General features: G+C 35.1%; 1 protein-coding gene across 1 annotated transcript; it reads right to left on the bottom strand.

The window, feature by feature from the left end:
- Positions 1 to 686: 686 nt before the first annotated feature.
- Positions 687 to 16,376, bottom strand: ADAM23 (ADAM metallopeptidase domain 23; the record flags this gene model as incomplete). The annotated part of the gene is made up of 12 exons (XM_009583366.1): positions 687 to 855; positions 1,645 to 1,764; positions 3,205 to 3,310; positions 4,961 to 5,024; positions 5,500 to 5,550; positions 7,513 to 7,593; positions 7,749 to 7,835; positions 8,638 to 8,709; positions 11,306 to 11,405; positions 13,680 to 13,728; positions 15,352 to 15,442; positions 16,236 to 16,376. Coding segments are annotated over 12 exons (1,131 nt in total), but the record flags the coding sequence as incomplete, so codon positions are not given.
- Between the last annotated feature and the right edge of the window lie 671 nt (positions 16,377 to 17,047).

Below are 17,047 nucleotides of genomic sequence, written 5' to 3' on the forward strand. Positions count from 1 at the left end.
GGCTAGGTCCTCTTCTGGGAGGGCGATGAGCTAGCCTCTGTTGAGCTAGCCTCTGGGGCCTGGAGGAGGGCTGCGCCTTGCCCACTTGCCTTCCCTGCACACCCTGCCTGCGCGAATTGCCGCGCAAACTGCCGCGCCATGCCCTTCTGCCGCGCCACGCCCTGTTTGCCCGCCGCGCGCCGGGTTGCTCGTGCTCTCTGGGGGCTGCTCTTGTATCTGAGGGGGTTTGGCTGCCCTTTGCATCTGTTCAGGAAGAACGTATCATCTCTATTGAGGTCCAACAGTTTAGAATTTTAATTATTTAAGTAATGAGGTATAACTCCACGAACACAAGACCAACTTTATAAAAGTGTTAGTATGCATGAAAAAGTTTAACTGAAGATGGCAAGTAGCTTGAAATATGGGTAGTACATTACAGAAGTCTTTACAATAACTGATGTCAAAGCTCTTCCTTGCTAGCAATGAAAACACCACTATAATTGCAGAACTAATTTGACAACTTTGCTTTCTAAAATTTTATCTATGCTTCACAGAATGGCAGTCTTCCCCTGAATCTAACATTTGTGTTTTCAGATCAACAGGTTTTAGGAACACTTTCAGGTAGAGAACTCGACAGGGTACATTAAGATCAGATATAGCAGAGATAGCTGGAGAAGCTTAGCTGCTAACTCCCAGTACAGACTCACCCCATGACCGGAACAGACTTTTCCATTAGAACCTATCGGACAGCTGCTTATGTTCAAAGACTGAATTGGCAGGCACTTTTTGTCCAGACACATCATGTGAGGTCCACATGGAGCTCCATCCTCCACATAACCTAAATCTGTATCATCATCTAAAAGAACATGAGCACCACTAGGAGAAATAAGTTTTAAGATACTATTAGTATTATGACTGGAGTCTTTTGAAAATATTAAACATGTTAGTGTAGATACTAAAAGCCTCATTCAAGCATACAGACAGACTGAACAAAATTATAAAGTTTTTCTGTCTGTCCACAGCATAGACAAGGTGTTCCAGTTGTCAGACTTAAAAAAAGTCTAGATAATGACTTAAATACTCAAAAAGGGCACCTTAGGCTTTGGGGTTTTTTTAACAGTCTTTGATGGGCTGTGCTTTTTAATTTTTTTTTCTTCTTTTTTTCCCACCCAAAAAATGCTGTGAAATACTATTGCTAGAAAAATGTTAAAAAACTAACTTCCCATGTGATGACATTTAAATAAAAATACTAGTGGAATAACAGAAGAATTAAGAATCATTGTTCACTCAGGACCTAACTATGTAAGAGAGTATTATTAGCATGACAGCAATGTTGCCAATGTCTTTAAAATACAAATCCAGTGTTGTGCACAGTAGACTAAAACCCGTTTACCTGCCCTTTAACTGAACTGTAGCTTAACATCTTATCCTGCCACTGGAGAGACCAGATAGAGTAATCAGGAGGATAACCCACATTTCGCCCTCTTTAGATGTGGAATATTAGCCTTTTTATTTTTTTTAATCAAAAGAAATACCACTCAGAATAATAACTTTGCTGTAAGATATTCATTACCTAAAAATCATACAATTTTACATATATGTTTATCTTAATTCAATTAGGTTTGACAAAGCAAAATCATGCTGGAACACTGCATTATCTTTTACCTGCAGTCCACTATTCGTCCTTGATGATAAAAAGAATTTGGGATAATTTCTCCTTGAACTTGACCAACTCGTGGAACTCTAGTAAGATTAGTACAGAGCAAAAAGCCACAGAAAACATCACTGTAAAATGAAAACATAAATCAAAAAGTTACTGGAATAATATGAAGTAAACTTACAAAAAAGAAAGACTGGCAAAGATGCTGCTGATCACATTAAGTAATATATTACTATAAGCTGCATGACAGACTTTCAGAGTACAAGTCTGGAAATAAAATATTAGTCGATATAAACGACAAGAGGCAGAAACAAGTAATTGTTCATTCTAATGCACCAGTGAATGTTCACATCAACAAAAAAAATTATCTGTGCTCTAAATACAATACAGTACAATAAAGAGGAGCCAAATTGTACAAAGCCTTGTCATATCAGGCTAAATTACATTTCCCTCTCTCTAGCAGCTTGAAAGCCATATATTAATGTGAAGTTCGAATTTTTAATTGTATTTTATTTCCCTTGCAGAACAACAGAACCATAATAACAGTTGTTAGCATGCAGTCTGTGTGCCTGAATTTTGGTAAAAAATCTGCTTTATTTGATGTTATTTTACATGTACCTTCTTCAATAGAAAGATATCAGCTTAAAACTTCCATCTCTCACTTTAATTGTCCTAAGTCATAGAAGCAGCTGGATGAATGCTGGAAATTGTATTTGTTAAAATTGCAAAAAATTTAAATGGCCCTTCAGCTAGACCATTTTTCTGCATCTCTCTACTGACCAAGAAAAGCTTTTATACAAATGAGGTTTTTAATATACATATCAGAACAACACTATTCTCATCTAAATATAAAAAAATCCATTAAACAACTTCTTTGCTTATGATCCTATCTGAAAAGCGAATCATGTAATAAAAAAAAAAAGCCACTTGACAAACATCAGATATTCAAAGAAGGAAAACACCATTCCGAGACTGAAATTTTTACATGCATACTTAAAAACTACAAAACAGTAAGTAAGTTAGGAGAAATTTAAGTTTATCCACTAACGATCATTAACTTAAAAAGTACATTTAATCAAATATTTATCTAGTAATGATGACATGCAAATGAATCAGCTATTTTCTTTATAGCATCCAAATGTCTAAGGGTCCTCTCTGGTCAAAATAAAGGTTGGAACAAACTTGAAATAGCATAATGTGGTTTCAATCTCAGAGCAAGAGAAAATAGTGTGTGTATTTGCAGCCTAATTTATCCCTACCAAGTCTGAGGTGTTTTTATATTGTGAACTTGTGACTTCTTGCTGCCTTGACCCCAGCTCTCTGAAAGAATTAAAGTCACAGTACATTCTTCCGAAAATCTGGAATTCTTTACAAGTGTATTGCTGAGTCACCCATGGATTTGTCAGAATGAGCTATGGAACTTTTTCAAGATGCAAACCTTGTGAGGGAAAGAAGATTCAAAATAATCCAAAACAAACTGCTGAAACATTAATGAAAAAGTAGGCAATATTAAACCAGTATTAATCTATTTAAAATACAAATAATCTCTACCAAGCTGAACTTACTGTTTGCTACACTGAATCCATCGGTCTCCATCCTTTCCACAGTTTCCTTTTTTTGTGCCTTCTGTATTAAGCTTTTCATAACAAAATTTGTCAGATCCTGAAGACTCTGTTGATGAAGAAACAAAAAAGGAATGTACTTTTCACTGGCAACATGACAGCTGCATGATTTATTGCAACAGTTCTATTTTTTTAATACAAAACAGAAACCTAACCACATGTGTATGTACACAGATGGTATTTTCCAGTGACTACAGTGGGAACCTAGCAGACTGAACTGCAATACCTACAGATGGTTTTTCTAAAATAATGCTCAATGTTCAAAATTTACTCTGAACTTTTAAAAAAAGCAATCTCCACAGTGTCTGTATTGTCTTCTGCACTTGAATTTATCCGTGGCTTAATTTTGTTCACTTCGTAACAGTTGCACTTAGGTTTAATCTAGTTGTTTGCACTGCAATTATTCCTGAGCTGTATTTCAGGAGATCAAAGATTTTATACATGGCATATACGATAAGCGTATGTTCTGACATCAACTTAATGTTTATTTTATTTTATATTTTAGGAGTTCACAGAGAAAACAAGGTTGAACAGTCAGAGTGTAATTTCTACTGCTTTTTAGGAGTAGAAATCTGAACTAATAGGTTTAAAACCACAATTATTTACTAGCAAGCCCATTTGTTTTTTCTAAAAAGCAAGTTTAAAAAAGAAAAAAAGAAAAGCACAAAAATTATACAGAGGAAGATAAAATATTAAACGTAAATAAGATAGAGTAGTTTCAATAAAATCACTTTTGTAGATGACAAACCAAGTATTTTAAAATATAAGTTTCTAAGAGACGAAGAAATTAGTTAACAAAACATCTATTGCCTTTAATATTATCAATAAATGTGAGGTGGCAACATAAAGCTCAAAAAGGCATCAGAAGACAAAGAAAATGTTCTCTCCATCCACTTTCACACTTATATAACATCTTTCGTATTGTACAAGACAAACAATAAATGGTAAAACTATATTCCCTCTCCTCCCACCTTCCCTAGAATGGAATGATTCTTCTGTCTCAAATAGGCAGTCTCAGCAGTGGTAGTTATGATTAGACAAAACGCACAAGAAAACATTAAGTGCTAGAGTACAGGACATCCTGATAGTTCTGCTCTGCTGAACTGACTCAAAGTCATTACATCCCCTCTCAGCTGCAAGCAAAATCCACTGCAACCGCAATTCTATTTTACTCAACACCTCTGGGTTTGAATTCATACTATGTATATTTAAATTCACTCCAATGTACTAATTTTCCTGACTTGTAGGATGGTATAGCAAAAAGAGGCAAGGTGGAGCAGCTTTAGCATGAACCACTGCTGGGATAATGGAGTTGACAACTGTTAGCAAAAAACCCTAAAACGTCTGTTTTGAACTATACCCAAAAAATCCTCAGACCCATTTTTTTTCCCCTGGTAACAGTAACCCAAAGTTGCCAATATTTTATATGTTTTCTCACATAATTCCACCAGAGTCTAGCATTTGCTGCCCTTCCTATGTCTGCAACCACAAGACATCAGAACAATCTCACTGTCATTACTCCCAAACTCGAAATTTCACTTGGCAATCAAGCCACTGTTTCGCACTGCAGTCTACTCTACTGAGCAGAAAACTTGAACTTACAGAGGCAAGAACAAAAAATAAAAATACTAAAAATACAAAACAAAGGCAGGAATGAACCAGAAATAAAATACATTTAAGGTAGTTAAAGTCAACCTACTAGATCCCCAGATATATTTGCACTGATTATCTCTTGTCTTGCATTCACCATTATAGCAACGACCCTAAACAAAACACAACATGTTAGCAATGAGAACTGAACACTATTTCATTTCCTTCCCCTCCCCCAACAAATGTCTCATTTTGATTCTCCACACACATATTGGGATGTATAATAGTTTTCGTGAATTTGTGTAGATAGAGTACGCATTTTGGCCCAGAGTCTCGAAGTCAGTTGGTGTCTAATACATACTGACATTTCAGCAGCTGCTTTATACTTCTCATTTACATAGTTGTAAAGAGCTTATTAGAGTGTAATAAAAGATCTACATGTAAAATGTAGAGATACCAAAGCAGATTTTACTCAAAGTAGAAATTTTTACTATTCATAGAGTGCATAAAGCACAAGCAACATTGATGTCCAAAAGACAAAATTTATGAAGAAATATGGAAGACAGGATCAAAAAAAAAAAAAAAAAAGAAAACGTATTTGGATGATTTCTATTTGCTGGTGTGCAGGGATTTTAAAACACCGCATACCTGATTAGAATCACAAGCATACCCATCTTGTTTATGAAGATTTGGTGGACACTGAAAAAAATTCATATTTTTTTTTTATAATGTGTACTGTAATAATATATCAAAGGATCACATAGAATTTTCCTGGTTTTAAAAGACAATTGCACAAGATATAAAGGAGGTAGATAACATAATTAGTGCAGGAATCTTTATAGCTACAAGCACAAATGAAAAAATGAACATCTTGAGCCATGAAATACAAGGTTTGATTCTAACTTTCTGCATATTCCAAGTAGAAATTAAGGAGGTGAGGCAAAATGAAAAGCAAAACAAATGTGTTCAGTAACAGGATATTTGGTAGCTAATACTGGGGCCATGTTTGCAACACTGCCACTGCATTCATTTCAGTTCCACTAAGAAAGTAAGCAAGCATCTAGTTGTAGCCTATCAGACTATTGCTTACAGAGCTGTGGTTTTTTTATGATGTAAATTGTCACGTTCTCTTGGCATTGGAAACTTCTTTGGTATGAACAAGTCACTAGGTCCAGAAGCCTCAGATTACTAAAGCTAGGAGCTAACCATTCGCAAAGCTTTTCCTCATCAAAAAGGGACCTGTGAAGATTTGGAAAGCGTATGCTGCTGCAATGTACCATATTCACCAATACTTTGAGGGCAGCCTTTCTAGCTTAAGAAAGCCCTTCTCCCTCCCATTAAGAATGCTCCATCTACAGAATAAAAGATTTACACTAAAATCTCAGCAATAGCTACTTATCTGTAAGTGTGGATGTCTCAGATGATAATATAAAAAGAGGTTACTGTTAATTTATTGGCATCTATAATTACAGCCAATGCCCAGAGAGAGTGATCTATCCCGAATCTTATTTCCTCAAAGCTAAGAACTTAATGCTGTAGATGACTGCAGCAGAATTATGAAGTTCTTATATAACCTTGAAGCTAAATACTCAGTATTGAAAAGAAGCATATATCACCTAAAGTGTCAAAGTTGCTGTGAAAATGGAAGATGTACAGAATGTTGACTATTTAAAAGAACTCAAGTTAAAACAACCTTTTGGTTGCTGTTTATTCCTATACTTTTGAGAATTAGCCAAATGTTTTCAAGAGAAATGCGTAAGATCTACAACTTTTAAAATTATCATACATGTGCACACTCTTAAAAAACATAACACTTTATAAAAGTCTTATGAGGAGCGGCTGAGGGAACTGGGGCTGTTTAGCCTGGAGAAGAGGAGGCTGAGGGGAGACCTTATTGCTCTCTACAACTACCTGAAAGGAGGTTGTAGCGAGGTGGGGGTTGGTCTCTTCTGCCAAGTAACTAGAGATAGGACGAGAGGAAATGGCCTCAAGTTGTGCCAGGGGAGGTTTAGATTGGACATTAGGAAAAATTTCTTTACCAAAAGGATTTTCAAGTACTGGAACAGGCTGCCCAGGGAAGCGGTTAGGTCACCATCCCTGGAGGTATTAAAAGACGTGTAGATGTGGCGCTTAGGGACATGGTTTAGTGGTGGATTTGGTAGTGTTACATTAACAGTTGGACTCAATGATCTTAAGGGTCTTTTCCAACCTAAATGATTCTATGATTCTATACTCAATTAGTTGTAATTTTCTACATTTATATTTTAAACTATTTTATTTCATAAAATCTTACTGTTATTAGCTTTGAAACCATTCACATTTGCAGTATATTCTTAGTACTTACACTATAGACCAGGCAAAGAGTAAAGGAGGATATCTAACACAAATACTATAAGGATACGCAAAACCCCACGAGTTTTAAAAAACAAATAAACCTACAGAAGTCATATTTTGAGTCCACTTAGATTAATTTTTTTTGAGATTATGATAGTTTATTCTTACGTTTAAAAAATTTTGTTAGGATTAAAAAATGGCTCCCCACAGTTATTTTGGGTATATGAGTGTGCAGTTTGTTAATCTGGATTTTCCTCTTAAATTGATATAAAAATGAGTGCAAACAAACATCAATAGTGTAAGCACAAAAAGCTTCTGCATGCATACCTGGCCAGAATCTCCAGTGCAGAACTCTGCAATATCACATTCATTCACTGCATATCGACAGTCATAGCCTCGTGGGAAAAACTACAAAATGAAGAATATAGTTCAGGACTAAGATTATGTCCACATAAACTGTTCCTTTTCATTCTACATAAAACACACTTTGAACTATAACAGGCTACACATGACTTTCCACGGACAACTGAAAAGAACAATAGATATACTGCAGCAACACTCACAAGACATGATGTATTACAGCAGGGTCCATCACTACAATGAGCTCCATTAGAAAGAGAGCACTTCTTACAACAGTCTGCATAGCATTCCTGAAGAAAATATTAAGCGAAATTTTTAGTTTTCCATTTTAAATAAGTTTTTTCTTCACAATCTTTCCAACAAACAATTACGTAACAGCAGACAAAAGATTTAGTTCAGCACTGATGAGCTGAAATTATCAGCTGGAAGAATTCTTTGCAATGCTCAAATAATAAAGTAAAGGGAAAACCTCAAATACTAAAGTAAAGGGAAAACAGTGAACATATATGCTATAGCAACAAGGGGATTCACACCTTCTGAAGCCTCTTCACAGGTGTGGAATAGCCTGTGCCAAATGCATGCTGCTTAGTCAAATTGCATTCAATGCAGAAAAAAGATTAAGAAAACTAATTGTGGGTGCCATCATATCTAAATACTAGAAGTAGGACTCAAATTTACAGGGCAGATTTTTGCAAAATCATTATTGGAATATTTCTACAATAGAGAAGAAAACAAGTTTACTTACTCTGTCCGAACACAGGCACCTCTCTCCAAAGCTGGATAAGGAGTCTACCACTCCAGACACGCTATCCAGGAAAAGTAAAGCACTCCTACAGTGCAATTCAAAAATTGCTGGGAAATAGCTACATCCTGTCATTGGTATAACAGGAACTGTTCTCAGGACACTCTCTGTCTTTGCACTCATTCTCACTTGAAAAAATGTTTTAACACAGTCCTTTAATGAAGCTATTCCCTAACGATAGGCAAAACAAATTAATTTCCATAACCTTTCCCCCTCCCTTACTAATCACATAATTTATCTTAATATATTTTGCAAGAAAGACTTGTGGAGTAATATATAACTCTACTTGCCATTCGGAAACCACAATCACATTCTTCACCTGCTTCTACATATCCATTTCCACACTCGGTGGTTTCAAAGAGCTGAAAGCAAAAAAGCCCCCCCGCAAAGTAAGAATAAAACTAGTATCAAATGACTTTTCTGTCACACATAGCCCATTTCCACAATGCTACAGAAACATGCTCTCACAGAAAATATATATGCCGTGCTACTGCGATGGGGAAGGCAGCATGTTTTTCAAGTGCTGCTAGTCAGAATTGTTCAGACATGAAAGATGTACAGCTAAATCACTTGAATGCTAGCCCTTTTTAGGAGAATACTGATCTCAGAAAATTATAATAAACAGAGAGACAATAAAAAATACTCAAGGGGATAACATTTGAACATCATTCCTATTCTATGGACTCCCATTTCTCTGACAATTCCTTCAAGAAACTTCCGGTGTAACATGTTTGCGCATGAAAATAATAAACATTAAGAAACGCTGCCAAAAGGAAGTTCTATGTGCCTTATTAGTAAGTTAGAACAACACAACCACATACAGATAGTGCTAAACAGTTAATCCTAGGACCAGATATATACAATACAGATAAATTCTACAGTTCAGGATTATATAGATTCTATACTGGTTTCACATATCATAATTTTGATTAAAGGTGATTTAAGATATTTTTCAGTCTTGTCACAGAAAGAATTTTGCAAAAACCTTCTGTTTTCAATATAGTAGTTCTGCTTTAAAATCATGTAAGAATATCAGGAATCTCCAATTTAACTGGGATATTAGCAACAGAAACACATTCATCACTAGAACATGGTCGAAATGAGAAGTTAAAAGTTAACAAGTTAAAATGAGAACAGATAATCTACAGCTAGATAAGGGTGAAAGATGCAAGTAAACATGTTCTTTTTGCATGGGCTCAGTGGCAGTACAGCTGTTGAGGATCATGAAGATATAAAACATAACATATAATACAATACAATTTATTTATAAACTTGGATGGAATTCTTCTTTGGTACTTTGCAGGGGTGGGGGAGGGGAGGAATCATAACGCCTCATCAAAAAGAAAGAAAACACTTTACTTTCGTTGCATAAACCACATACATAATCAACAGCACCTACAATTTTGGGTGCCAGAAGCAAAATGACACTGAAGCAATACGCATATGTGCTATTCTTCACTAGCAATGTCGACACAATTCAGAAAACTGAAATTTCTTTTTTTTCCTCTGTAAGCCACTGTTACTGCTACTATGCTTCAGTGGAAACAGCAAGACCTCTTATTCTGAACCTGAAATTCAGTTCTTCATCAAACAGACCTGGTTATCTGACCTGTAGCCCGTAAGAAAACAAAAAGGGGTCAACCAGAGAAATGCAAGAAAAAAACAGAACACACACAAATTTTCTACATCATTAACCAGGAACCATCAAATGTTCATATACATGTTAGAGCATAACTAAAAGTTTATAATTAAAAACGACATCATGGCGACTGCTTACCACAACTACGTTTTATTTACCTAAAGATTAAGCACACCATTTTCTACCCTACCTCCCAACCTCCAAATAATAGGATTCAAAACATTGTATGATCCCCCCTCCCCCCAAGTACTTTAACTTCAAAGCTGTGAAACACTGACAAGGTAGCATATAAATATAATTCAACCATTCTCCTGGGAGCATTTTAATGGAAGTAAAACAGATTTTTATTCTGTATACAGTCAATTTGACAATTTGTTCACATTACCTTGTCAGACAACCATCATCAAAAAATGAAGCTGTGTTTTTCTTTCTCCCTATTTACTATTTTCTGCAAGAATTCTTACATTCTTATTCTATAAGCAAAGATTGCTACCCTGGGAAAAGAATAAAAAACACTCTAACAAGCAAAATTCTTTTAGTTAATTAGTGCAAGGTGGTGGTCTACTAAAGGATACAGCACAGTAAACAGAACAGCCTAATAGTCTCATGTGGTATTAAATTCTACAAGGACAGCAAGTTTGACACCATGATTAAACAGAATATTAATACTTTGGATTGATCTTACTTTGCAAAAAGAGCCACACGGAATATTTTTATACTACTCAGCTTTAGAAGGATGTCATGCTAATATTGCCTTAGAAAAAATTATGACCTTGATAAGTTTTTACGTGAAAAAAGCAATGGATGGTGCAAGGAAAGAGTTATAAATTACAGAGTTTCCTAGATGTACCTCTGAAATGAAATGAAATTAAGTTAACTTTGAGAACAATCCCAAGCTGCTACTGTCTATATGAAGTAAACTATTGATTTCTAATTCCTAATGTGATAATAGCATTCTCAGGCAAAAAGTCCAAGAATTGAGTGTATGTGGAGCATGCAATACGACCTCACTTCTGGATTTATTTTGCACTACTTCCAGCTTAATAAGTAGTGCATTTATGCTGAATGGGGATGTATCTAGCTGTGAAAAACCAGCTGCAATATTTGTCATTATTTGAGCATCAAGAATTAATGGAAAACAAGTTGCATTCCTCTTAAGATTATTTTTAAATGTTATGGGAATGAACAGTCAGCTAATTACAAGCAACCTCAAGAAAACAGACATTTGAATAAATTTGAGAACAGATAAATGTTAGTGAAATTATTACATTTTCATTACACTATTTAGCAGAAGTGCTGACTACCAACATATTTATTACCTTTGTTGGCCTGTTGAAAAGACAGGCACCTCCCCCACGAAGTAAAAATTCTTTGTATTCTGCAATGCTGCATTTGGAGAATTTCCTGGAATGGTATACCCTAAAATGGCAAAGAATTGGCTGAGTAAATGCCTTGAAACATCAGCAGTTACTGGAAGGGGGCAGAGGGGCCACAACATTTTTTAAATACTGTAAATCCCAGTTTCTTACAACCACTGTGTGCAACAGTATGTCAGCTCAGTCTTATTCTCAAACAATAAAATCAGAACAAAAGAAAAAGTTTTCAAACATTTTGCATTTTTATATTTCTATTATATGGATCTACAGGGTATGAAACTATAGTCTTCTAATCTTCTTAATAAGGTGAAACCACATTATCATAATAGCTGCTATGCACCCTCTTGATTGCATGCATTATCCAGTGTTCTCTTGGGTTTGTTCTCCCTGCAGCTGCAGTTTAAAAGATGGATTACTTATCAGATCCCTGATTTCATGCCAGGGTTTTAAAACTGTTCAGTTAATCTGATCCTGTTAATAAGGTTAATTTTTAAAGTAAAAGTAATTGTAGCCATAAGAACAGCTGTATAAGGTCAGACTAAAAATCCACTTCACCCAAATCCCATCTCTGACTTTGGCCCTGAGAATATGCCCAGGGAATAGTAGAGAACAGAGCACTGTACTACTACTTGCAGAATATTTTTCCACCTTCCAACAGTTTTCAGCTCAATGACTTTCTCAGGAAGCCTTATTTTGTCTTATTTAATAATCTTCATTGTATTTTCTCCCATGAATTTGCCCAAAATCTTTTAGTGTCTACAAGATGCTATAGCAAGAACCTTCACAGCTTAATTACAGACTGGTAGAAGAACAATTTCATCCTGATTTTTCTGTCACCTATTTGCTAGTCTCATTTCACGTCTCCCTAGTTCTTACACTGGAAGAAACAGTAATCATTTGCTATGTTGTTCATGATGTTACAGACTTCTCTCACATTTCCTCATCTCCATCTTTTTCCCAGCCTGATGAAAACATACTTTATTAGTCATTTCTCACACAGAAACTGATATTTTTATTAGCCATGTTTTGAGATCTGGGAATGAGAACTATTCACACTATTAAAGATGGGGGTAACCATGCCATAAGGAGGTTCTCCATTCCTTTCCTAGTAGCTCACTGCTGTTAAGCTGACATTTCCCCATTGAATTATTCTATACACAAAAAAATGTCTTCTGGCACTGATGGAGTTAAACGAAAAGGCTTTACACTGCAGCTAATTATTCACCCATTTCATTAGTTAGTCCTTTTTCAGCTTCTGGGTGACTATCATCTGCTCCTGGCATTCTTTTTACTCTTACCTTATCTACAGAAGTTTGTTCCACAACCTCTTCTACTGGTATTTCCATTTGAGACTGATAGTTTAATGAGTTCACTACAGGAAGGAAGCTATTACCTATTCTGATCGATGCCTTACTTCGGATTCCGGAAGCAAACTTACTGAATAATTTTCTGCTGCATTCATACGGTGGCTGACAATTACAAGTCTACAGGAAAGCCACACGGCAATTCTACTGAAGAACCAATTTACAAATACCATATGAAGAAACTAAGCTCCTTCTGTCTTATTTATAACTAATTTTCTCCATGATTTTTGCAATCAAGCTTCACAGTGAGCAAGAATTCTGACAGGAAGTGATTTATAAGACTCAAAAACCTATGTTTCAAAAGCTATCCTTCTCTAATCAATTGCTTACAGTACAGAGAAAAGAATCTCCAGCAGTGTGTGAGGGAGGGCAATGAAATCTGGTTTCCTTCCATATGGATGTGCTTCCCCCTCATACTTCACTGACTGACCATTTAGCTAAGGATTGAGAGCACTTACTGAAAGCTTCCGGTTTCTACTTTTATTCACTGCAACAGAAGCAGAGAGATCTGTTCACTCAAAATTAGAATTTTGAAGGAATTGGGGAAAAAAATAATTAAAATTTAGGAGGAAAACAGAAATATCACTTATCAAAACTGTATTATAACACTTCTTCAGCTGCGTGTAAAAAGTGTAACTGGATTTATTTAATGAAAAATATACATTCTTTACTTTTCAATCATTGTTAAGTATAGCAAAGCATTAGCGAATACACTGCATTGCACTTCAAAATATAAGATTTATGAGTAACTTCCTAAAATGTGAATAGCAAAGGGAATGAACTGCTGAAAATTGAAATCATTGATCTGTATGTTTGGGTTGTTCCAACTGCTTCTAGTTTTTCTTTTATTAGTACTAAAACACATGGACAAAACCCAATACATAAATATTTATGTCACAATGTAAACTATGAACTCATTCCGGAGCCCTCGATTACTGATAGTTATGACATACCCCGTTTCCTCCATGATGCAACCACCCCAGGATTCAGTGCAGTCACACTCTTCTCAGACAAGACCAAAACACAACAGAAAATGAAAGCAGTTATAAATATGCTTACAATAAATATAAAGTACTCACTATAAAAATGGACCTTGACTAATCATACAAAAATTAGATGGTTGCTTGGCTGTACAGATTCTAGCCCTAAAAAGGAAACCAGCCCTCTTGAAGAGACACTAATATACTTAATATAAATGTGGTACTTTCAAATTACCATAAGTGCACATTCTTAGACTCAACACAAAGTTTCAGGCAGTATAGAAAGCTATAAATAGCTGACAACGTTCTTCCCTACATGCTCTCAAAACAGGCAGCACAAGGGTATGTGCAGTACACATGATACTAATGATCAAAAATGTTCACATTTCCTCCTCCCTAATGTGTACAGAACATCCTGAAGGAGAATTGTTACCGGGGCAGGCCATGTTTTTTCCCTTTGTCATAGAATTATTAGTAGTAGTATGTGAATCAGCCAATCAAACATACATTAGAAAAAGTAGTTGAGTGAAAATGGATTTACAGTTTACTTACAGCTATAGCATGTAAGTCAACAGTGACCAAATTCATGAAATGAAAACAAAAGATCAACATCTTATGGTTGGTAAAACAGAAGTTACAAACTACCCATAAAAATTATCTACCGAAGTAGTAATATTTTAAAGAAGAAAGGTTCTGTATTCTAGTTACTACTGCAAATCCATACTGTTTCTCCACAGAAAATATTCACAGATTATTTATATGGTTATTCCTGCTCTATCCAGGTCTTTCATTAATCTTTCTCTATAAAGGGTATCCAAATAAGGAAACTAAGCTGTCATTTAAAAAATCTCTATCTTACAGTTAAAAAAGATTCTGATTTCCAAATTATATGAACTCTGTTTTACCTGTAATCAAAAAACAATGATATAGAAAATATTTTAGCAATTTGCAAGTTTACACAATTCAAAAGCAATGCTTTACAAAACAACATTCCCTAAGCTTTTCCACACTGTTTCCTAATTCACAGATTTCTGAAGTGATTCCAAAATAAAGTCAGCATTATCATTCACATTTTTAAAGAAGAAACAAAGAAAGAAAGTAGCCAAATTGCTTACAAGATGCGAGTGGAAAAACCCAACAATTTTCTTTGCAGCAGCTTTTGTACCTACACTCTACATGTGTTAAGGCCACGTCAGTCTAACCTTCTGGCTGTGAAGCAGCAAGGTAACAAGTTGAGCAAATGTCACCTTGGACGAGGTTACAGCTTCTTACCATTTCTTCAATTATAAATCAGATATTTTTGTATTTTAAGAAGTCAATGATGGTTCTATAGGAGTTACAGGTTTCATTATGATAGATAAGGAGTTCTGAGTTAAATTAATGGTGGTTTTGCCATTATACCTTTGAATGTTGGTTATGAATCCAAACTCCTGACACAGGACATCACTGAGGTCATTGCAAAATGAATGCTAAACTGGTGGCTCTTATTTTGGTTAAACTCAAATTTTGGTGCGTATATTTCCAAAAGCAGCAATTCTTGTTCTATAGTTACAGCAAGTTTGGTATTTGTTTCAAATATTACAAAGGAAGAGTTTATATATTTAGCTAAGGAGGACCAAAGAAGACTCCATGTCCATGTACATACTCGGTTTCCTGGCAGCTGGCTCCCATTGTATTCCAAGGTTCTGAGCAAGACTTTGTGCTAGTTCTTGTGCCATGGCCAAAGGGAGGCCATACTGCATTTCAAGAGGAGTGCAATTAAAAAAAGCAAAAAAAAAAGCAAAAAAAAAAAAAGAAACCGTAAGTTATTGTAATGAACACTACAACGGCTCATTCTGGCTTACCACATACCTACTACTTCAGTAATCCTGTACAGCCAATCACAATACTGTGTGCATATACGGAAAATAAACACAATGAAGTACGTAATGGAAAAAAATTTCCTCTCTTAACCTGAGGGAATCCCTGTCCGCTGGTGAACCTACAGAAAGGAGTCTGTATGTAATATAGTTTTGTATAGTACAGTTAACCCATGTTAAAACAGGAGATTTTCATTATTGATTTAACACTGCACTGAGGGAAAACAAAATAACAATAATTTAAAAAAAAAAAAACAAACATAGGGACCAAATTTTTCTAGTTTTAATGTTAAAAAAAAATCAGTAAGAATTACATGTTATCAGCACCTCAGAAGATCAAGCCTCTTAGAGCGAGAAGACCCAAAAGGATGTTCAGTGCTATATTTCAAATACTCCTGTCTTGAGATTTTTGGGTCTAAATTTCTGTCAAATATACTAAAAGCCAATTTAAGATCGTATTAAGAGAATAATGCAGACAGGAGGAATGCTTTTTAAAAAGAAAAGCACAGCGAGCAGTAGTTTAATGATGATACAAGAAGGTTGGCTGTGAGAATCCTAACTTTTTAATACATAAGTTATCTTTAAAGCCCTGAATACTGAAACATATGAACTCTGAGATTATAATGTACAGTTTCTATTTTATTTCACTCTAGTAGTGAAAAAAAATTACCTCATTCACTCCTACTCCTCTGGTCACAGAGCAAACCCCTCCAAAGTAACTTAAGCTGCTCCTTTTGTAATGAAATGTCACATTCCTTACAAACAAATGAAAATAAAGAAAATATAACACATTGACATTGGGCACCAAGAACTTATTGAAAGATCACACTTTCACACATAGTATGATACATCGCATGCACATTAATCCTCATTTAGCATCAAAAGCAACTGCAATTTTACAAACAGAACACCAACATTGAGTCGATTAGATACAACCTTCGACAAAAATACTATTTTTATCTTGTAGAGTCAGAATTGGTCCCAACCCACAAACAAACCAAGCAGAGAAAGCTAGAGTACCGGATTCCTAAGAAAATACAACGATAACGTTCCCTTTAAAAAGGTAACAATATATTCCAATTTATAATCTGTCAGGACGGAATTCTGTACTGAAATTTATCAGTGTTGAGAATTTTTTAAATTATGCTCTTAATCCAAACCAATTCAAGTTCTAGTTTCAACTCCAAATGAAAAGACTGAGAAGTATACCTACAGGGAAAGTAGTTTAATACTTCTCTTTAACCCTGCCTCCTTTCATTTATTGTTAATAAGCCCCAAATAATTTAGTTAAATTAATGTAATCTGGAAGATATAAATTATTCTATAAAATGTCTATAAACAACTATGAATGATACCTATTTTAACTTCATAGGCATAATAATAAATCTACATAGCCTTGGGCATGCATAGCAAATTACCCTATTCTTTGAAAACGAAATCCTTTTATAATAGGAGAATAGAATCATAGAATAGAATCATAGA

The sequence above is a fragment of the Fulmarus glacialis genome, unplaced genomic scaffold (genome assembly GCF_000690835.1).
Source record: "Fulmarus glacialis isolate BGI_N327 unplaced genomic scaffold, ASM69083v1 scaffold27718, whole genome shotgun sequence".
In the NCBI taxonomy this organism is placed as follows: domain Eukaryota; kingdom Metazoa; phylum Chordata; class Aves; order Procellariiformes; family Procellariidae; genus Fulmarus; species Fulmarus glacialis.